This window comes from Alternaria triticimaculans, assembly GCF_023758025.1.
Source record: "Alternaria triticimaculans strain BMP 0046 chromosome Unknown scaffold_8, whole genome shotgun sequence".
In the NCBI taxonomy this organism is placed as follows: Eukaryota; Fungi; Ascomycota; class Dothideomycetes; order Pleosporales; family Pleosporaceae; genus Alternaria; species Alternaria triticimaculans.
Window position 1 is genome coordinate 24224 of NW_026055965.1, and position 21474 is coordinate 45697.

Below are 21474 nucleotides of genomic sequence, written 5' to 3' on the forward strand. Positions count from 1 at the left end.
CACTCCTCCACAGTGAAGCAACTGCTACTCTGTCTCGACGCTAACTTTGTCTTGACCACATCCTGCAGAGCGCTATTGATGCTCTGCTCAAATACCTGCTCCAGAGCTTTACCCTTGTCTGCTTTAAAATTATACCGGTTTTCTCCACCTACGCCCGTTATGAACCCCGAGACCCGAGCAGTGAAAGCATCAGCACTGGTGCGCTCGCTGAGACGTATTTCGACCGTGTATTGCAAAAGCAGCTTCGGTGAAGACCCTGGATGTGGAACGGTGTCTTTGATTCGGAAATTAACGCGGCGGATATTGTTGGATGTCGGATGAAAGAGTGTACTTGGCTCTCGGAGCCAACTCCCGTTCGAACGTGTGAGAATCTTCCCAGGTGGGGAGGTTCGTAATAGAAGATCAGCAGTCCAAGTATATGACCCGAATAGTAGCGAGAGAAGCTCGAGCCATATCGTTTTGCAGGTATTGAGCAGACCACGGATTGTTTTCGGTAGCTGGGCAAAGACGCCTTTGACGGTTGTCACGCATCGTTCTTTCCCGCAATGATCTATTATTCTTCGCTCGAATTTGCCGACGATGTAGCCGTAGATGTGGTTTCGGATTTCTGCTGGGAGGTCGAGGAATGTGCATCGTTCTAGATTTTCATCGTGTCTGCTTGGGGTGCTTATTGTTGAGACCTGGTGGTCGTCTGGCTGAGAATTGGACAGTGAGTCGGACACCGGCGCGCTTGAGGTACAGGCTTCTAGTACTGGGGCATTCTGTGGTGAGCTCATCTTGCGGTCTTCCAACGAACGGCAAACGTTATGTAGAAGGAAAATAAGGGTGGAAAGACGCAAAGTAGATATGTGAAAATGTTAGCAGACCTACAGTATTTATCTTGAACCTTGATGCACGACACGGACTGGTTTTGGGAGTAGTGCGGCGCCGCTACTCAGCTAAGTAGCCTGCTGCCTAACGTACCCCAGCACTGCGCGCGTCAGGGGTAAAGGCAGAGAACTCACGCAATCACAGCAGATACGGTATCTTTCAACGAGCTTTGCGACATTCTTGTCGTGTAGAACTGATGGTGACGAAGCAAGGTAGAGACGCGTGCTGAAGTCGCGCACCGCCCGCCGGGCTAGATTCCGCCTGTCATTCCCGTGCCGTCAGCTCACGTCATCGTTAATGCCAACCATATGTCTCCTCTAACCAAATCCCGAGACACTTCAAGCATCGCTCAAGTCAAAGTACGGAAATGTCAGAATCGGTAAGCTGGAATGCCTATTCAAATGCGACGTCATCAGCATGGGAATGCCCATGGTCGCACTACCTAGGTTAGCCACATTTGCTAACATCTCCAAGAACGCCACCAACGGCTTCGCTGAGAAAGATGGCCAGTTCCGTCGCAAACCCTCTGCATTCCGCAATCTCATCTCTTCTGATCCTAATTCAGAGTTCCCAGCGGAAAAGGATCGATATGCGCTTTACATTCACATGGGTTGCCCTTGGGCACATCGCACGAACCTAGTGCGTAGCTTGAAAGGGCTAGAGGATATCATCCAATTGATCGTATGGGATCTATCGCTCGTCCATGACAAGAAGGGGTGGGGCATGTCTGGAAAGCCTGGGTTCGAGAAAGAGCCGCTCTATGGCTATACGAACTTGAGGCAATTGTATGAAAGGGCGAACCCGGAATACGAAGGGCGGTACCTCGTCCCGACTCTCTGGGACAAGAAGAAAGGCAGGTCTCGTGACTGCAAGCGCGGAAAGAGCATGCGCTAACTTGCTCACAGAGACAATCGTGAACAACGAGTCCAGCGAAATCATCCGTATGTTCTACACCGAGTTTGATGCGTTCATCCCCGAGCAGCTCCGAGAATCCAGCAAAGGCGACAAAGCCATCCTGCCAGAGCATTTGCGTAAGGACATCGACGCCATGAATGAGTGGGTTTACGATACCATCAACAACGGTGTGTACAAGACTGGGTTTGCCCAATCCCAGGAGGCATACGAAGAGCACGTATACCCCTTGTTCAAATCTCTCGATCGCTTGGAAGAACATCTTGGCCAGCCAGGCCATGGCCCATACCTGTTTGGCGATCACATCACTGAAGCAGACATCCGGCTGTACACTACCATCATCAGATTCGATGTTGCGTACTTCACAATCTTCAAATGCAACCTCAAGATGATTCGCTATGAGTACCCGCGGCTGCACAACTGGGTACGCAGGCTGTACTGGGATGAGAGCGAAACGACCAATTTTGGTGCGTTCAAGAAGACGGTGGACTTTCAAGCAGTAAGTATAAGGCTGTGCGAAAAGATGAGGTATTCAATGGCTAATGCACTTTAAGTACAAGGATGGTTACTCAAACGCTACGAAGGCGAAGATTGTGCCTGTGGGACCGAAACCAGATATCATGCCCTTGTAGATTGTTGACTGCAATGGAAGCTCGTTTAGTCAGTCTGTAAGCGTTGAACAAAAGTTCTATATCATCTGGATCTTTTCTTCCAACCAAGGTGTTCAAACAATCTATGAAAAGCCATCAAGAGTCGCGGCGCTGCTGTGTGAAGAGGTAATGATGCGCGCGCGTACGCGCAAGGTAGCGCGGATGTGGACAGTGAACATGCGCCAGTCCGCGTCGTGAGTTCCTTGCGCTTGCTCACCTGGTTGCGACACAAACAGTCATGTCGAGTTCACGTAACGAAACGGACGATACTTCAATGGGCAAGACGTTCTTAAAGCGCTCATTGCCAGTTTCTGATATAGCTCCACGAGAATCTATTACGTGCCACTCGAACACGATGAAGCCTTCTACTCATACTTTACCCCCACAAGCCTCCACGGCTGAGACATTAGACGAGAAAGAGACACCAGATCTTCCACAATCTACACTACCTGTAACTGAAGATGTCTCACATGATCCGTTCCATGACCTCATCCCTGGCTACCCAAAGCTCGCTGGAAGGATGGGCATCATGCCCGAGATAGGCATGTTCAGAAGATTCGGCGCACTCAACGCGCGCAGCCTACTCTACTACCAGAACGAACTGGCGTACCTAGAGGATCAGTTGAAAGAGACCGAGGCTGAAGACGCGAAGAGCACAGATGGCAAGAAAGCGTGGTACAGCCACAATGCTTATTGGCTCAACACCGCAGATCGCACCACAGACGACGAGCTCCGAGACGGCGACATGAGGCAAAGGGACCTCGTGATGCGCATCAGATGTCTTCTCAAAGAATACAGTGAGTGGAAAACAAAGCAAATAGGAAGCAATCTGATCAATCATCACAGACGACGCACTCATCCAACAGTCCACCATACTCCAGCGCATGAAAGAACCCACTGCCTTCGACCTCGACGATATCCAGCACTTCCTAGCAAGCGACCACATGAAAGTCCTCGCAGGTCTAGACGGAACCGTCTGGGGTTCTTATAAACAACCAAACAGTTACAGCGCAGAACTCGTCGTCCTCCGGGGTCGAAAAGACATGGATCCCTTCTCGCGGAACATGGGCGCAAGAGCTATTGATTGGATCGTGAAGCTTGGTGGTAAGCGCTGGAAGAAAGTCGACCCTCGCTTCGGAACTGTCGTTATTGAGGAGAGTACAGTCCACATGTTCACGTTCTGGATCACGAGTGCTGTTGCTTCGGTTTTACTCGTTGGCCCGATCTTCATACTTGCCAATGCGAAGTCGCTGGATGAACAGCTGGTGGTTATTGCAGCGTCGAATGTTCTTACTTCGGTTTGCTTGATGTACTTCACTCGTGCGCGGAGGGCTGATGTCTTCGCCATTACTGCTGCGTAAGTGATATTGGTATCGCTATCGGGAAGATAATGCTAACTAATGCCGATGTAGATTCGCGGCGGTGCAGGTCTTGAGCATTATTGCAACACTAGACAAGCGGTCTCGAGAAGACGTGTGGGAGTCAGGGCAGTAGAAGTTGAAAGTAGCGGTAGAAAGGATCAAGCCATGTACCAAGATTGAGGTTGCAGAGGACGTAGCCTTATCAAACTCCGATGCCAGACAGATAAGAGAGCCCAGGATCTACAACACCCCTCTATCTAATAGCTTGTCTATCTAAATCGACTTGACTACCTTCTGGCCTACAGATGTCGTGCCTGCTCACTGCTGTCACACCCGACTTGAACTGTACGTATGATTTGATAGAGGCATGATCACACCGACGCACACAGACTACTGATATGAGTCAAAGTACAATGATGGGACTAACATCCCGCTTCCGAATCCATCAGCTGAAGCAGATTTCGTATATGGATCAATGAAAGTGGGTATTATCATGCTAGTGTTGACGAATACATGGGTGTAGTGTCCTTTGGAATGATCGAGTATGTGTAGGCGTGATGTACTCCAGTGGCACATGAAAAGACGTGGGCTGTTGTGGGAAACAGTAAGGACCTCTGGGATAAGCTGTGATACATTGTCTGGAGGCTGAAAATTTCGCAAGTACCTCCCGCGCTATTGGTAAATTCACTATTTTTCCGTGCTGATATGAAATATTTCGTCTCTTTCTTTTCCTGCCCTGCGTGGGTCGAACGTGTTTACGGACTAGTCGCGTGATCCAATGGGTTCATGGGCAGGCTTTCGAGATGTTGGTGGTTGTCACAGAGGTGTTCGGATACCGGCGGCCTGTGCTAGAAAGTGTATATTATATATGAAGTTATAAAGATCATGTCTGACGGGGGACTATTGTGATGCATGGTCAACTCGACAACGACATGGCCATTGACGTGTGCTGAAGTATGACCCCTTCAAAAGATCTCCTGGTCATCATACGCCCTTACGCTCTCCAGCCGTTCCCTAACCATCTTGGGGTCCTTGCAAACATGCTTGCTATCCCAGCCATCACTGCCGCCGTTGTGATCAGGGAACGTCGTCTCCAATCCCTCGAGAGCCATGTCTGCGCTACACATGATAGCTTGGCGCATGTAGTCGAAGCAATGGATCATATGCCAGTGGTGGTCTTCTTCAAGCTCGTGGCCGGATGTCATGCCAGAATAGACAGCAACGACGGCGTAGAGGCAGTGAAGTTGGTGGGTCATTGATGTCGTGAAGACGGTGGCGTTGGGCCAGACGATGGGGGTGGGAAGGTCGTGGTAGTTCTCTGGATCGGGGATGCTTTGGAAGCCCATGCCGACTGCGTTTGACGTTAGTGCGGTGTTCACTATGAAGCCTGAAAAAGTCATACCAGGCAATAGCTCGTTCCATGCTCGAAGTACTTCTGGCTTGAAGAACTCTGATGTATTGTATGGCGCGAATGTCTGGTTGATCTCGAACTTGGTGATCTGCGTAGGAACTGTATTTCGGTTAGTCGATGTACAGGACTGGTTCATACGGCAAGTCTTACTATGTGGTGACCACCCGGTGATGTCGCCGCCAACATCGTTTGCGCTTGTTGATCGAGCCTTCCATCTTGTGGAATCAAGCATGCCTTGGTCTCTAGCCAATAGACCAATGATCACAAGTTGTAGTCCTATCACTAACACCCATCGCATCGCCGCCACTAACGGTGGGCACAATATGTTCCTTCGTGATGATGGTGCTCTTCTGTGATAGTCGCCAGCTGCCCATTGCTTCTCTCCTCCAACTAAGGATTCGACCTCTGTCGACGAGTCATCATCATGGTGATGGTCCTGTGAGTGTACATCTGCGTAATGGTGTTGTGGCTCCATCATGTCGATCGAATAGAATAAGTGACACCAGGTCAGTCGTGGCATTTGATATTAGAAACGGAAGTGAGCGCAGCTGAAGAGCCAAAGGCAGCAGCGGCCTCCGTACAGATGTACTCGCATGTCAAACGTGCCGGCCCACACCGAAACGTCGAGGCTGTCGTTCCTGGCGGCGCCTACCCTCCCCACTCATTGTAGACGCCGGCGATAGCAGCTCAATCGGAAGTCTTAGGCGTGAGTCGAGGGCGATGAAACGGGATGTTGGAAGGGCGTATCCGTAAGCTAATCCCTGTTGCGTTAAAGCGCCGAGATGAAACCGACGATGAATCGCCAAGAGTATGAGGCCATCTCGTCTTCCGCCTCAAGCGAGGATAGGCTGAAACCCAATCCAAACATCGAGCATGAACATTCGTATCTTGTTAACTGCAGCCGACGTTGGCTTTCGTGCTTTAGAACGCGCCGTCGCCACTCTGTTCGTATTTCGAGCCCCCGTGGAAGCTTGCTGAGCGTATCAGCCGCGATGAAGATGTCGATATGGATCGAGAGGAGCCGGCTCGTTCATTTGTGTCGAAGTACACGAATAGAGGATGTATAGACGTTGCTAAGGGACCGTCTTATGAGAAGCGAAAGCTTGAAGAGCCAGGAAACAAAAGAGATTGTATCGAAGAGGTTGGTGAAGCGACTGAAGACAAAAAAGGGGTGTTCTGCAATATTGGAATGTGCGGTAAGCTACTGTGGGGGTGTGAAATATGCCAGGTTGCGAATACCACACATGGAAAGCGAACCAGACGATAACTGGAACCACGGTTGTACTTCGTTCAAACTCCTGCCGCATGGTGTGACAGCTGTAGCCATGTCGTGTCTTGTACGACTTCACGGTAAGTATTTACCACCGCTTTCGTCGACTGCACGGCGCTGGTGTACGACAGGATTACGGATAGCGATACCATTCACGCTGTGCTACACCTACGTGCGTGCACCCGTCGTGCTCTCTAAGAGACATTTTAACCTGATATTCCGATCTCTTACGTTTTAGAGATATGGAATGCAGGACTGCAGCGTAGTCTGTAAAAGAAGGATACTCTTATCGCATCAGCAAGTGAGTACGCAAGATACACACCCACACGCTGCAGCAGGACACGACGCGACAGACTTCGGCAGAATATACGCAGCCTCGTAAGTATGGCTTATTCACGCATAGGTGGTCGTCGATTTCCAAAACTGAATGTTGGTGTTCACAAATGGAGAAAGAAGAAGCGACCACGAATCGTGGTACCGGAGAGCCATGTGGACTCAACGCTTGACACATAGATCGCTTCTGATGACCCATTTCTCTCCGTTCGTTACCTCGCGGCCTTCGTGCAGCATGCAGTCGGGGCCGTGTCGATGCAGCAGCGCGAGGCCGACTTCAAGGTCGACAACGAAAGGCTCAGGTGGAGGGTCTCGGCTCTTCTTCTTGGGCGGGTCCGGGTAGAAGACAGTCTCTCCACCGACGCATCCCGTGGCCGGCGAGGTGAGGTAAATCAGCAAGGTCCAGGTAGTGCGCGTCGACACAGGCGGTGATCCAGGAGTTTGAATAATCACATTGTTGGAATCGTCATCTGGCTCCATTAGCATGGGTTTCGTCACGACGGTCCGATGACTTGGGCAGAGTGACCAAGTAGTCATGACGTACAGTGCTGGTCGAAGAACTGGCCTTTGGAGTACCGATAGACACGGATGTTGGGATTGAGGCCCACCACCTCGCCGCCCCACAGCTCTTTCCGCTGCGCTTCAGTGAGGCCGAGCGCCCCTTCCTCCGCATCGGCGGTGACTAGCCTCCTTAGCCCTGTGTCGTTCCATAGTCGCTCAGCGAACGCAGGGTCATCGATTTGATAGCGGTCGTTCACTCTCACAGCATCGCCTTTCTTCGGTTTCCCAGGCGTTGTCGTCAATGGCAACAAGGAGAGGAAAGACACGTAGGTTTTGCATAGCGAAGCCGTGAAGAAGTTGGGGATGGTTACAATCTGCTTTGGAAGCACTTCGTGCAGGGCAAGGTCCTCTACTGGTACGAGAGGAGCGAGGGCAGGCCAGTTCGGGGGTTGTCTCGCTGGTTCAGATGACGCCGCCGGCCTGGCAGGCGCGCCTTGTTGGGCTTTCTTCTTGGGGGGCATCTCACTGTCAAGTCCTCCAGGGCTCCAGAGGTGGGACTGGCAGGTAATCCACACGTATGGGTCACTTTAATGGTCCTGCGATTGGCCTGGGTCGCGGTTCTGGGTGGAAACTTTCAGTGCTTGGCTCTTTCCCTACCAAAAAGTGACGGCCAAATGTGCCGGAACGGGCTCACCTTTGATGACCTGATCTGAGGCTCCCGTCGTTCTTGTAGAGGTGCCCTCGCCCTTCTTGTGCACTCTCTCCTCGCCTTGCTATTGCCTGCACCGCTACCGCTACCGCCCGCTCTTGCTGTACCCAGAGCAAATGTACTGACAATGGATTCGCCAGGTGAGACAGCAGACGATCTGCCAATATCGCGACACTCGTCTTTCAGTTTTGAAGAATATTTCGAGGAGCTATCAATGGAACGGGCTCGAGAGTTGAGTTCATCGTTCGCATCGGCGCCGTCGGACCTTGATGCGGAGATGGGCGGCCAAGACCCACGTGCAGCAGGATTAGGCCCGGCGCAAGCCTCTCATGGGCAGCCTCGACCGACATCCTCCGAAGACACCAACCCGCTGCGACAGCACGACGCAGACCCTTTCCTATCGGCAGACGCATTCAGCTACAGCTTTGTCGCGCCCTCCAACGATTGCTTCCCTCGTATGTATTGCGCGACACCGCGACGCGGTTTGCTGGGCGAAAAAGAAGCGCGCCGCTAACCATGTGCAGAGGACGGCATCTTTGACCTCCATTCCGTGAACTTCTTCCAGTACCCTTCCACCTACAACTACGCATTTCCCAACGAAGATGGCGGCGGCAGTATGGCCGTAGCCCCTTCCAACGAGCTTCTACACCATGTCAGCCCCCAATATGACACCCCCGACGCCCTTGCCTCGCCTGCTCCCGACAAGCGCATTCCCGACATGGCAGCCGCGACCAGCGATGCGTCGGCCATGCCTGCCCTCGGCGGCGAGAATCCACCGGCCAACCACGACCTGATGGACAACAACCTCACCAACGGACTGCGCCTTCTCGACACCCCCATCGACTTCGCGCAGTCCAACAACCTAAATGGCGCCGACATGAGCGGCATGCCCATGGACATGAATTCCGCCTATCCACCCATGGAGTCCTTCGGCATGATGCCGCCCACCACCACCAACGAGCGCCTCACAGCCTTTGCGCGTCTGCGCTTCGATGACGGCTCCTACTACATGCACACCTACCAGATTACCCTGGGCCGCAACCTCGACCTCGCGCATAGAGACATGAAGCGCCTCATCAAGGCCGAGGCACTACACAAGAAGGGTCACGTCAAGGCCGCCAACGAACACCTGCATGGCTTGGATGAGGTCAACGGGAAGAAGGACAAAAAGAAGAAGAAGAAAGGCGATCGGCGTGGTGCCCGCAGTGTCATCTCCGAGAAGGGTGGCATTCTCAGTGCCCCCATCGAGTCGATGCCCATGGAATACCAGCAGCGTCGCCAGAGCAATGCATCGCACTCTCTCAGCTCAAATTCACACCCCACGGGCGAGTCAGGCGAGGAGAAACCTGCCGAACGCGCGCCGCAGGACATGATCATGCAAGCCTTCCCCGAAGTGCCTGCCCAGTTCGACGGCCATGTCCCCGAAGACCCGAACGACTGTCCGTTCGTACCTATACATCCACAGCAGATCATGGCCAAGACAGGCTCCCTGGGGCCCAAGGGCATATCACGAGAGCACGCCAAGATCTTCTTTGATTTCGACGCAGGCCATTTCTGCATCAAAGTGCTGGGCAACAACGGCCTGCACCACGAAGGCGAGTTCTATCCTCGGGGAGAGACTATACCTTTGGACCATGGCGATCATCTGCAGCTCGGCGCTGTGAACATACACTTCTTCCTCCCCGACGTTGCCCTCACGGAGCAGCAACGCCACCGCCAGGAGTCGGGCTCACGCCCCATGAGTTTCTCTTTCGAGAATGGAAACGGTCAACTGGAAAGCGATGAGCACATCAGCTCCGAGAGCGAAGACCAGCAGAGCGTCAACCCACGACATGTCTACTACCACCATCCTGTCAGTGACAGCGACGACGACGATGGCCTCGCTGACGAGGAAATGGACGACTACGAGGAGCCCGCTCCGAAACCGCGCCAGAAGACAAGTCTCAAGCTTAAAATCAAGAACTTGCCTCCCGCTCCTTCGAAGGAGAGCAAAAAGGCGCACAAGAGGAAGCATCAGCACCGCGAACTCACGCCTGAAGAGCCGCCAACAAAGAAAGTCAAGCTCAAAGTCAAGGATACAGCGAAGCTCAAAGAGGCGATTCGGGAGTCCGCGAAGGAGCCCAAGGTCCAGAAAGAGCGCAGAGAACCGAAGGAACTGAAGGAACCCAAAGAGAAGGAAGTGGCTGTACCTGAGGAGCCCAAGAAGCCCAAGGAACCCAAGGAGCCTAAAGAAAAGGGCAAAGCTCCAGGCAAGACCCCCGCGAAGGCACCTATTAAATCTGAGACGCCAGTCGAGGAGCCCGTCAAGGACATTCCCGCGGCTCCAAAGCCCGAACAACCAAGCAAGCCTCCGCCGAACGATACTGCACCGGTACTACGCAAGCCACACGAAGGCGAACTTGAAGCCGGAGGAGATATCGATGGCCTTATTACAGAAGAGATGGCCATCCAGCACAACTTGCCACGAAACCTGATTGGACATGTTGTCGAGAAGCGCAAAGGACCTGGCAGACCACCCAAGGACGGTATCATGTCCAAGCGCCAGCGCTCGCAACTTATCAAACAAGCAAAGGATATTGAGAGGGCCAGAGCCGCTGGCATTGACCCTGCTGATATCCCAATACCGATCAGCAAGCCAAAGGCACCCAAGCGCAAGGAGTCGAACGCTGGCGACGGCGAAGACGACGCCGTCATCGAGACGACAGAACAGGGCGATGGAGGCTTGTCCGGCCTCAACAAGCAGACGAAACCAATCAGACCGCCTCGAACTCCTTCGCCTGAGATGCGCATCGAAGACTACTCCGAGGAACAGCTTCAGCGCCCCACGGCCAACTATGTCGTCTTGATTCATGAGGCAATCTCGTCGTCCCCGACGGGCCAGATGAACCTTCAATCCATCTATACTTATATAGAGCGCAAGTATCCCTGGTACAAGTTCAAGACTACGACAAGCGGCTGGCAATCGAGTGTACGTCACAACCTCGGTCAGCATGATGCGTTCATGAAAGGCGACAAAGAGGGCAAGGGCTACCTCTGGAGGATCAATCCCGAAGTTTCGATCGAAAAGGAGCGCAGGAAGAGGCAAGCCAGTCCTCCGCTCAACCATGCCCCGCGACCACCCTACTACCAGCCACCCAACGGTTACCAGCCGTACCCTCAGCCTGGGTACGGATACCACCCGGGCATGCCTCATGCGATGCCACAGCCACCTCCCAGACTGCCGCCTAGTCTTTCGCAGCCTCGCTTACCACCCAGCATGACTCGCAACGAAGGTAACTCAGCTGCGTCGGCCACGCCCCAGAACGCGCCCCATCCCTCGCCTTATGCGTCTCCGTGGGGCGGCGGTAGTAATACAGCTGGAAGTCCACCCGCCCCGAACCCACCACGACCGTATCCGCAGCCTAACCCGCAGGCTCCACCAGCATCTTCAGCAGCTGGTTCAAGTGGTCAATATGGTGTCCTCTATCCCACGGCCGCCCCACAACAGTCGCCTTACAGCGGACCCTCGGCACCGAGCCCTTACGGTGGGCCATATGCCAATGCCGGCGCCAGCCCATACGGTCCTGCACCGCCTCGTCCCTATGCATCATATCCCCCACAGGGCCAGCAGTCGAATGCCCCTTCGGCGTCGCAGCCGCAGTCTTCAGCATCACCTTACGGCCCGCCCCCGCCCCAGCCACCCTTGCGTCAAGGTTCGACAAATGATACTGCAGCGCCTCATCCGTCTGGACGTTACCCAATCGGAGTTCATCCGGAACTCATTCGTCAGCTTGAAGCCTATAGGAAGACTTATCTTGAGCAGTGCCTAGGCCCCGAGGAGCAAAAGAAGGTGGACAACGCGATTAGAGCTTGCGTAGACAGGACTGTACCTGAGTCGACCCTGACGGAACCGGAGCGTAAGTTGCTCATATCCATTTGCGGAGTCGAGAGCATCAACAAGTACGTCAAAAGGGCACCTGATGTCAAGGATGAAGACGAAGCAAGTACTGCGGCGGCCTTTGCTGCTGCGGGTGCTGCCGCGAACACCGTGTCTCAGCAATACCAGCCTGCGCCCCAAGCTGCACATCCGACAGGCAGTGCGTCTCCAGCTCCGCCACGCGAGAATAGCGAACCGCACAAGTTTACGCCAAATATGACCGGCGCATCACCATCCACGCCTACGGCCGCTACACCATCAACTGCGGCACCAGCGCCTCCCATCGCCGCTATGCCTTCGCATCGCCCGAGCGTCGAGCCGATCACGCCCGTTCCTGGGTCGCCAGCAGTTCAAACGGGCACCCCGATGCGGCGCCCAATGACCGAGTTGACCGCAGACAGCACCCCGGACGCGGACGAAGCGAAGAAGCCAGAGGAGAGCCAAGACGCACCCAAGAAGACTGAGTAGTGTTCCATTTTCTGGCCCTCCGCTCTTTGACAGACCTTAGCATTTGACATTCGGCGTTTCTAAGCGGCAAGCATTTTGGCTTGCCCCTCCCAACTCATTGATTATGATACCCTTGAACAGCGTAGCTTGGTTGGGGGTTCATGGTTTTATCAAAAGTGGATTTTTTCGTCGCGTAAACTGTTTTTTTACGTCGATATGGGATATATGCGTTATGGTATACATGACTGTTTCGAGTAGATAGATGATAGTGCAGTAACGACGACGGTATCGGGTCGTCTCAAAAAATGAAATATGTATATACGCGTACTTGTTTCTTGCTCTGATTTTGTGGTATGTGGAGTCCTGGTGTTGAATTGCCTGGTTGAGTTGGTCCTGAGTGTTTCGACTGCAGCCTGAAGACGCCTCATAAAGGCTTCGACGCGCGTTCGGGAGTCCATTATGTCTACAAGTGTCGCTGCCTAATTTGAAATGAGTAGTTGCCTGATGGTGTCCTCCCAGAGGCCGCGGCATGCCGAGAGCTCAAAGGGATAGCCTCCAGAAAGCACAGCAAGTTTGCAAGTCAGAATTTCCAAATGTAGAGTATGATTGCAAGGTATATCCCGCCTGATCTCATAGGTAGAGCAAGTGCCTCTTCACAAAATCCAAGACCCAAATGCTGCGATTATATATAGGAAAGAAGAAGCTAAAGCCCAAGATGCCGCTTCTGCTGATATCGCCGTACGCCTTGAAAACCTTCCCAGCTACGCGCAGTCGCTATGCTCGCATGATAGCGATAGTGTGAGCCTCCACCGCGCGCTTACATAGCCATCTCGGCCTGTAGCTTCCGCAGCTCCTCTTCTTCGTCGTCCTCCTCGACCCGCTGTGGGGCCTTGATGTTGGTATTCGGCGCTTGCGGTAGCTTCTGTGACGAGGGGGCGTCGTGGATGGGCACGTTGCCTGTGTTGAGCATTTGCTCGTCGAGCTTCTCTTGTTGTAGCTCGGCGAGCTCTTCGTCCAGCTCGTCTTCGTCGATGCCGTTTGCGCCGACGCCTGAGGTGATGGCTTCGCTGATTTCTTCGCCGATTGCGTGTTGTTCGCGGAGGTCCTCCCTGCGCATCTTGTTAGCAAGTTGGTCTGTGGGTGTTTGGTTGTTGAACAGGCGTACATGACGTTGTCGACTTTGTCGATGGTCAGGCCGGCGTGTATCTCCTTCATGGCCTTTCCTGCGCTCTTCATAGCTTCCATAGTCTCTTTGTTGATGTTGGCCGTCTCGATGGAGTAGATCTCTTTTTCTAGGGTCATAATCTGTGCGCTCGTCTGCTCGAGTGAGTGCTCGAACTGCTTCTTTCGCCGTAACGCTGATTTCGCGGCTGTCATAGGCGTTAGCGACTGTGCCAGGAAGCCTAATCCAGGTAAATCTACCTTGCTTGTTGGAAGAAACAAATTTCCGTGCGAGCGCATCTTGCTCATCCATCTGGTTTTGCAGGTGCTTCTCTCTCTTGTTCAGCATCTCAAGTTGGCCTCGAAGCTGGAGGATGGCCTTCTTGGGCGCCTCCTTCTTCGCCTGGCCACCGCCAAACCAGCCCAGGCCCCAGCCGCTCATATTGAAGTTGTCTTGAGGGTTTTAGTTAGCAACTGTCGGTCGTATGGTCCTATCGGGCGCCGATGCAGGAGACTCGGAGCCTATCAGAGAGTGGGATGGCGGGGCTGCGGGGATGGTGGATGGCTCGAACGTACTGTGTGGGAATGCGAGAGATGTTAGAGGTACGGTAGGTGCGAGCGTTGCGCAGAGGGTTGAGTTGTTGCAGCGGCGGCGTGGTGGTGATTGAAGGGTGCCTGGCTGGTCATGAATCGGGCCTGGATGCACGAGGGTATGATGTCGTCTGCGCTAACCATGGCACGTGCATCCGTGCACTTCGGCCGCGGCTCTAGTTTCCACCGCATTCTGCGCGCCCTCCTCCAAGCACAATGTCTGGTCCCGTCGCTTCGAATCTGGTGCTGCTGAGTGACTTGCCCGCATGTGCGCAGGGCACCAAAGTCCGCTTTCTGGGCTGGTACTTGGAGTGAAAGCCACAGCTACCACAGAGACTGACTGCGCCGCAGCATCGATGAGTACGTCACTAAGACCGCGACACTGCGGCTCAAGCACAACTATCCGATATCTGATCCGCCCGTCATCGCGAATCTCGATATCGAACATGTGCTCGAGCGAATTAAGGAACTCAACGTAGACGTGGGGACATGGCTCAATGTCATCGGCTATGTTGAGCGCAGGAAGGAGAAGGGTGTCTTCGTACAAGCTGTCACCGTCTGGAACGCTGGCAACGTCGACCTCAAGGTGTATGAGAAGGCCGTCGAGGCGCGCAAAGCTGCTGCTTGAAGAAAAATCGGGCTACAAATGCTTCTGCAGTACCACTACAAGGACGTCGTCCCCTGATCGGAAGCATCACAAGCCTCCAGGGAGAAAGCCGTCCCACAGTGCTTACCGTTAGCTAGTGAAAGAACGCGACTTTCACCAAGACACGCCACAATTAACAGCTCTGCATACTGGCGTTCACTTCGAATGTTTGCAAGGACTATCGTCAATGACATTGCTATATAGAGGGTTGTATTATTGCGAGAGTGCCGCCCGGGCGCCTACACCTACGACAAAATCGTCAATAGCGCGGAAGAAAGCTTCCCTGACGTCTACAACGCGCTCCTCACAATGTCGACGACGTGCCCTGGGAGCGGTCTAACTACGACCGGGTTGGGTTCTCCTCGCACTCACTCTTCCTTAGTCACATTGTCGTCGACGGCCAGCGGATTCTTGGTATCGAACTACATAGAACCAGCACCAGAATCCATCTTCATCTCGTACCAAGGTCGCAACAACACAACGAACATACCACTCATACCCCCAACCTCTCCATCTCCAACCCTTCACCCTACACATCTCCCTCCTGATCTACCACAACCCACCCATGACCCCCACTGCCATCCCACCAACAAGCAGCACACTCGTCAAACCCAAGTCCAGATCTACCCTCCCAGCAGCTGAGGTGTGGTAGTGATACATGGATGCGTAAGAAGCAAGGGCTCCAGCCGCCCCAGACGAGAAGAATCTGGGCTCGAGCGTAGGGCGGGGTACTGGAAGAGCGTGTACCATTGATACCATGAGGGAGCAAAGTAGCCCGATGAGCATGAGGGTGATGAGTTTTGTGGTGGTGAACATCGTGGTGGTATGAGTATTGGTCTTGGGGGTTCTTTTTGTCGTGCGGAAGGGAGGTAAGGTTTTCTCTGGTGGAAACGCGAGGTGTTTTGAGCTTGCCCGACAAGGTATTTGATGATTTGGTTGTAGTGTTGTGATGGGTTTACGCTCGTTCGATGTTTGTAGATTTCCGGTGATCGAGTTGGTTGGAGAACGAGAAGAAAAAAAATGTGGCGTCTCGACTTTATACTGTTGCGATGAGAACGCTTTGTAGAACAATTTGTAAGGGTCAATCATAGGGGTCAGAGCAGATTATGAATCTCTAATGTTTCGACCCATGATAAGGAGGCAATACTGGGTAGATACCACCTACGGACGGTGGTAGCGAGCGTGTAATGGGAGCAAACCCGCACAAAACCGGTCATGCACAGCACCAGTCTTCTAAGTAGCACTCATGAGTTAATTAGAGCACAATGAGGTCTGGCGACATGATGAGAGCCGAGCGGGAGCAATGAACTGGATACTTGAAGATATGTCCACAAAAGCCATTTTCGAAGTACTCTGCCATTCAACCTTACAAATTCGGCTACTGTGAGTAAGATCTATTGCCTACTTATTGACATGATCCAGTATAACCTCTAGCGGCTTCTTGTCCTATACCACCGTTAGCACTTGAATCCACTCATGCCCTTCCCAATATACGACTTACCCAAAGGATATAAGTGCACTGCTCCCCCCAGTCCCACCTATCCCGCTCATCCTTGAGCCTGATATCGAAACTCCACACCAGCCTCGCAAGTATCAAACGCATCTCAGACCACGCAAAACTGACGCCCACGCACTTGTGTCTGCCCACCAGGAAAGGGTGAAAGACGTCCATGTCATCTTCGTGATACGACTTCGGGTCCAGAAACCTCTCCGGCATAAAGGAGTTTGGATTGCGGAAGTTGTAGGATTGTCGGTAGGCGGAGAATTGGTTGAAGGCTACGTAGGTCTGTTGATGGGGATGTTAGTCAAGAAAGCAGTAGTTGGAGGGTGTGTGAGGAGCTTACTCCTTCAGGAACCCATTTGTCGCACACCATATCGCCGCCTGCAGGTGCGATACGGGGGACCCCGATTACGACGGGAGGGTTGAGGCGCATGCTTTCTGAAATGACTGCGTTGAGGTACGTCAGGTTTCCTGTTGTTGCCACTGTGATATCGCTCTCATTCTGGAAAGTCTCCCTGATCTCCGCGGTGAGTCGATGCAGCACGCCCTTGTGCTGTACCAGGGATCTGACGATTGCAGTCAGGGCACTAGCTGAAGTCTCACTCCCCGCGAAGGCGAGTACGAGCAGGTTTATGCCCCACTCAGGGCCTGTAAATGGGTCTTTGAGGTCGCTGTATTTCTTGGTCGGCGTCACCCAATCTGGACGCTCCGTGTCCATTGCGATCCTCTTGCGAGCCTGCTCAAAGCTCATCTTCCGGTGCTCCATGCTCCTTTGTAGGATTCGCTTGGGGATAATGTAGCGGAGCAGCTTGTCAATCGGTGGATACATGTTGGTCGATTGGATCAACGCAAGCCCTTTACCGAAGTCTTGGGAAATGTCGACCCAGGCATGCGCTTTGCCGTTCGCAACACAGTTCCAGGACTCGCCATAGGTGAAGTCGCCGGAGATGTCAAAGGTCAGGTAGTTCAGCCACTTTTCGAGATCGATCGTCTTTCTTTTCTTGAGCTGTGTCATGAAGAGGTCAACGTAGCTCTCAATGATCGGTGCCTGTTCCTTCAGGATCTTCTCCGAGAAACCATTCGCAAACGCTCGTTTGTATCTTGCGTGGTCGCCTTCGTGCCAGTTGACGATGGAGTTTGGATCCGTTGGGGTCTGCTTCTTGAATGAAGTGCGGTTACGCTCGAATGGTAGATGGCCAGGACGAGTGACGTAGATTTCTTTCAGCGCACGGCTGCTGGCATAAGAGAGCTCGTTGGGAGCGACACGCACGACAAGTCCATATTTGGTGTGGAATTCAGTGAGTCGTTTGTGAATCTCGCCACGGTGTGTTGAGACGACATGTGGGATGCGGAAGGCTCGCCAGAGTAGAGGACCGGGGTAGTGGCGGAGCGGGTGGAGGAACGCGTTGTAAAAGCCGTACACAAACGCGGACTTTGCATGGTCAGTGCTGGGAAGGAACAACCCTGAAGCTGGGGGACTCACAATCAAGACAAGCAATGCGCTTGCTACTATCGGATGCGCCCCGCTCGGCAACAACGACGACAACGAGAAGCCGAGCGCAGAGCGATCGCTTGTGTCTGTCATAGCAAGGTCTGTGCGAAGCCGGACAGCTTAATCGTAGTCTTCGGTTATAATTCTGCTCGGCGCTTTCATTGCGATAGAAAGTATCGCAGTTGGTGATGGTATATACTACTCGTGGTCGTGGGGAACGCGTAGTGCCCGTCTTAGTTCCCGGCTTACCACCTCGGAGCCCCGATTTGACCTTGCCTCTTTCGAACATTAACTTTCGTGATGAACGATACGCACTCGGGTGATAGATCTATTAGCCCGCGTGACTTCTTTGATATGTTGGAGATCGATCGATATTGAATACGGAGATCTTGTGCTGTGTATGCAAATGAGGTGTCCATCAAGAGTCTTAGAGAGATCTAATTGTAGAACAGATAACTGTCTACGACTCTGCTCTTTTGAACTTCGGGTGTAGTGCGACATTGCTGCAAAGGACATGTGCGAAATGCGTGTTCAATTTATCCGCGTCGTTGGAACTTTAACCTCGTCCAAGGAAACAATCAAATGTGTACCTGCAAGCAAAAATGCGTATAAGATAGCGAACGGCCCTGACGCCTACATTGTCATCGCATCTATTCGGAATCCAATACCCTGTTGCTAACGGCCGTAAGATGAAATAGAACTCCTCAGCCCTGTTCAACTCCTCCCTGCATGAAGTGTCTAGCTTTCCATAGCCGAGAGCTTGGATGTACTTCAAGTCTTGTGATCCCGCGAGCAAGCGCTCACTTCAAGTACTTCGACAGGGACAAGAGATAGCTCAGGCGGGGAAGATAAGGATGTACGAATGAACGGCTGAGAGGTGGCATGCTCTACGCTGATCCAGCATGAGACGGTGCAGGTTTGGCGATGCCGAATTACTGCCTATACCACCGGCAAAACAGTGTTCATCGTGGTCACCATCAGCATTGTACGAGGTACGAAATACGAAAGATGAGTAATTGGTATTTGATGCTAGTCGAAAGTCAACAACAACAAGCCTTCAAGGCGAAAACCTCCAACCTTACATTTGATGAAGATGGTCCCGACATCCAGCAGGGACCTTACAGAATCCCCCATAACCTCTATATACTTGCCTAGATCCGCTATCTAATAGGAAACGCGTCTTGTCCCACTATTGTACTTCGCTGTTCCACCTCCTCGGCTGAGGTGGTAAGCCGTTGGCTGATGGGCCCCGACTACCCGGTCTGCTACCCGGACCGTCTACAGATGGCGCAGGTCGCATAGGTAGGTTCATAACATTGGAACTGCTCGATGTCCGTGTAGGGTATGAAGGTCGTCGTGGTGCTGGTTCGGGGTCGCCATTGGCTACTCTTTGCCTGGGGTCGCTGGATTCACGCTTGTGGGGAGGAGATCGCTCGCGGAGCTTCTCTTTGATGTCCGCTGCAGGAGCGGTTGGGGCGAGATGGGATTTGCGCTTGTTGTGCTCGATCATGGATATGGCCCATGCTTCAAGGTTGACAGGAGTGCGCTTTGCGGCTTGAAGGAAGGCATCGTGATCCTACTAGGGTTAGCACACTCCAGACCTGAATTCAGCTAGGAAAACTTACGTATAGCTCCTTGGGAGTTGGTCGCTCCGCTGGATCCTTCATCAAACACTTCGCAATCATGTCCTCCAGAATTGATGGGAAGGCATCGCTCTTTGGTAGCTTGGGTGAAGGTTCCAACACGATTTGCTGCAAGAGATCCAAGATACCTTGAGGGCCTCCAGCTTCGTCATCATCCGCGCTTCCAGAGAATGGAAACTTGCCAATGGCCAACTCCATAAGTGTCAGGCCAACACTCCATACATCCGACTTCACGGTGTACGGAGAACCTTGTATCCGCTCCGGCGCCATGTATGTGCCTGTTCCTACGAAAGTCTCGGCAATAGACCCCTCGAGTTCACTTGAGACACCAAAGTCACACAGCTTGATGTTTCCTTTTGAGTTGACGAGGATGTTGGAGGGTTTGAGGTCGCGATGCATGATACGGTGGGCGCTGTAAAGGTAGGCGAGGCCGCCGAGCACGGCTTCTGAAATCTTTCCGAGAACGTCGACGCGGACGGGTCCGAATGATCGTGAGACCCAGTCAAGCGACCTGGCATGCAAGTTAGCAACTCACATCCTGCAGCATAAAGCAGCTTGCACCTACCCCACGTCCATGTACTCCATGCACATGATGACATCGCCGGAAGGATTTTGGAAGGCACCGTAGAAGTCGACAATGTAGGGTGAGTTGCAGTCGTGCATGATTCGGAGTTCTCGCACGATGCGTTTCCGGACTTCGTTCTTGGCCTCGACGTGGATAACCTGCCCTTGTCAGTCTCCTCGTGCCGTACACCTCGTGGTCTACCACTCACCTTCCGCGCCATGATGACCTTGGTAGCAGCATGCTGCACCTTGCTGACTGTTCCTCCGTTTCCGTGACCCAATTCGCGCAGCACTATCAGGTCCTCGGCCTTTAGGTCCAGCTGGAACTCAACACCAATCTCCAGGGTATCCTGCTTCTCGTCGTTGGCTCGGGCGCCGGGTATTTGGGCGTCCCCGGCGGAAGGTGCGGGTTTGGGGGCAGGAGCGCTGAGTGCGAGACCCTTGACGTTCTTCCTCTTCATCGTCTTCTGCTTGAAGGACGACTCGGCCATCTTGAAGGTTTGCGCCGGGCGCTGCTGTCGTGTGGGTGAGGGTGGACGGGTGCAGCAACTGCGAGGCAAGGGCTACTCTGCGAAGGATACAGAGCCCAAGTGTGTAGGAGGCCAGGTGCTGGCTGTGGTTTCGAGTTTGCCGCCCGACGCTGGGTCGACGATGGTACGCCAATGACGGAAATAGCCCAAAGGAGGACAGCGTCTATTGGTTTGTCCGTTTCCGGGCGCCTGACTTTGAGATGTGCAGGTGGGCGAATGCAGGGACGGATTGGAATGGCGATGGCAGTGAATGGAGGGCAGTGTCTCGGGCGTTGTTGACAGCAGACCGGCTCAGGAGAGGTCGTGGTCGTGTCAGTATCCAGCGCGAGTGGGGCGCGCTGGTGGGGTTGCGGTAGCGTCCAACGTCTGTAACTGAGTCTGCGAGGCTGCAGAGGATGCAAATGAGCAGCAAGGTAGCTCTGTCTTCGAGAGAAAGAGAGCTGTCAAATACTCACGCTCTCCAAGGGATGAGTCTTTGATAAGTCTGTATACACTATACGATGCCTTGTTCAGGAGGTTTCAGAGTCGCATGGTTCCTCGTCGCCATGCTTCACCTGCTTCTAGCGCAGAACTTCAAAGCGCGTATCTCGAATGCGGCCATGTGCCTGGCGTACAGACCAATCCAACGTCGACCGTTTGACATGCCAATCACTTCCACGAAATACATTTCAAAGAACCGCATGGCGTGACCGTTGCCTTGGAAATGTTTTCTTGCGAGTCTGGTGGTGATGATTAATCTGCGCATTGGAGCTTGAGTCGTCGCTGCATCCTTAGTATATCTAAGCTTAATCCTCCTCAAACACGTCCTCAGTACATGACTAGATACGTGTAGAAGACGAGGCTAGGGCAGCCCACGTGTTTGATGCCCGTAGCTGTAGCATGCTGTTCCGAGTCGGGTATGGTCAACTTTTGTTGATGGTATCCGCCTAGCGCGTATCAGGCTGTCACGTGACGAGCGTCAGTGCG

At 53.2% G+C, this 21474-nt stretch overlaps 9 protein-coding genes across 9 annotated transcripts; 4 read left to right on the forward strand and 5 right to left on the reverse strand.

The window, feature by feature from the left end:
• Positions 1 to 1287: 1287 nt before the first annotated feature.
• Positions 1288 to 2414, forward strand: J4E78_005922 (uncharacterized protein; the record flags this gene model as incomplete). Its single annotated transcript, XM_049366537.1, has 3 exons — positions 1288 to 1732; positions 1776 to 2281; positions 2337 to 2414. 3 exons carry the CDS (start codon positions 1288 to 1290, stop codon positions 2412 to 2414), a joined length of 1029 nt encoding a protein of 342 aa, XP_049221243.1.
• A 373-nt stretch (positions 2415 to 2787) lies between these two features.
• On the forward strand, positions 2788 to 3926 carry J4E78_005923 (uncharacterized protein; the record flags this gene model as incomplete). The annotated part of the gene is made up of 3 exons (XM_049366538.1): positions 2788 to 3229; positions 3279 to 3789; positions 3845 to 3926. The coding sequence occupies 3 exons, from the start codon at positions 2788 to 2790 to the stop codon at positions 3924 to 3926; spliced, it is 1035 nt and encodes a 344-aa protein (XP_049221244.1).
• Positions 3927 to 4758: 832 nt separating this feature from the next.
• Positions 4759 to 5502, reverse strand: J4E78_005924 (uncharacterized protein; the record flags this gene model as incomplete). Its single annotated transcript, XM_049366539.1, has 3 exons — positions 4759 to 5144; positions 5196 to 5303; positions 5355 to 5502. The coding sequence occupies 3 exons, from the start codon at positions 5500 to 5502 to the stop codon at positions 4759 to 4761; spliced, it is 642 nt and encodes a 213-aa protein (XP_049221245.1).
• A 1467-nt stretch (positions 5503 to 6969) lies between these two features.
• Positions 6970 to 7829, reverse strand: J4E78_005925 (uncharacterized protein; the record flags this gene model as incomplete). Its single annotated transcript, XM_049366540.1, has 2 exons — positions 6970 to 7277; positions 7352 to 7829. 2 exons carry the CDS (start codon positions 7827 to 7829, stop codon positions 6970 to 6972), a joined length of 786 nt encoding a protein of 261 aa, XP_049221246.1.
• An 804-nt stretch (positions 7830 to 8633) lies between these two features.
• On the forward strand, positions 8634 to 12401 carry J4E78_005926 (uncharacterized protein; the record flags this gene model as incomplete). Its single annotated transcript, XM_049366541.1, has 1 exon — positions 8634 to 12401. One exon carries the CDS (start codon positions 8634 to 8636, stop codon positions 12399 to 12401), a length of 3768 nt encoding a protein of 1255 aa, XP_049221247.1.
• Positions 12402 to 13197: 796 nt separating this feature from the next.
• SNF7 (ESCRT-III subunit protein snf7) lies at positions 13198 to 13983 on the reverse strand (the record flags this gene model as incomplete). Its single annotated transcript, XM_049366542.1, has 3 exons — positions 13198 to 13489; positions 13546 to 13750; positions 13803 to 13983. The coding sequence occupies 3 exons, from the start codon at positions 13981 to 13983 to the stop codon at positions 13198 to 13200; spliced, it is 678 nt and encodes a 225-aa protein (XP_049221248.1).
• Positions 13984 to 14348: 365 nt separating this feature from the next.
• On the forward strand, positions 14349 to 14760 carry J4E78_005928 (uncharacterized protein; the record flags this gene model as incomplete). The annotated part of the gene is made up of 2 exons (XM_049366543.1): positions 14349 to 14434; positions 14484 to 14760. 2 exons carry the CDS (start codon positions 14349 to 14351, stop codon positions 14758 to 14760), a joined length of 363 nt encoding a protein of 120 aa, XP_049221249.1.
• Positions 14761 to 16179: 1419 nt separating this feature from the next.
• On the reverse strand, positions 16180 to 17864 carry J4E78_005929 (uncharacterized protein; the record flags this gene model as incomplete). The annotated part of the gene is made up of 3 exons (XM_049366544.1): positions 16180 to 16224; positions 16280 to 16564; positions 16623 to 17864. 3 exons carry the CDS (start codon positions 17862 to 17864, stop codon positions 16180 to 16182), a joined length of 1572 nt encoding a protein of 523 aa, XP_049221250.1.
• Positions 17865 to 18960: 1096 nt separating this feature from the next.
• Positions 18961 to 20469, reverse strand: J4E78_005930 (uncharacterized protein; the record flags this gene model as incomplete). The annotated part of the gene is made up of 4 exons (XM_049366545.1): positions 18961 to 19347; positions 19397 to 19925; positions 19980 to 20137; positions 20188 to 20469. The coding sequence occupies 4 exons, from the start codon at positions 20467 to 20469 to the stop codon at positions 18961 to 18963; spliced, it is 1356 nt and encodes a 451-aa protein (XP_049221251.1).
• Positions 20470 to 21474: the final 1005 nt, after the last annotated feature.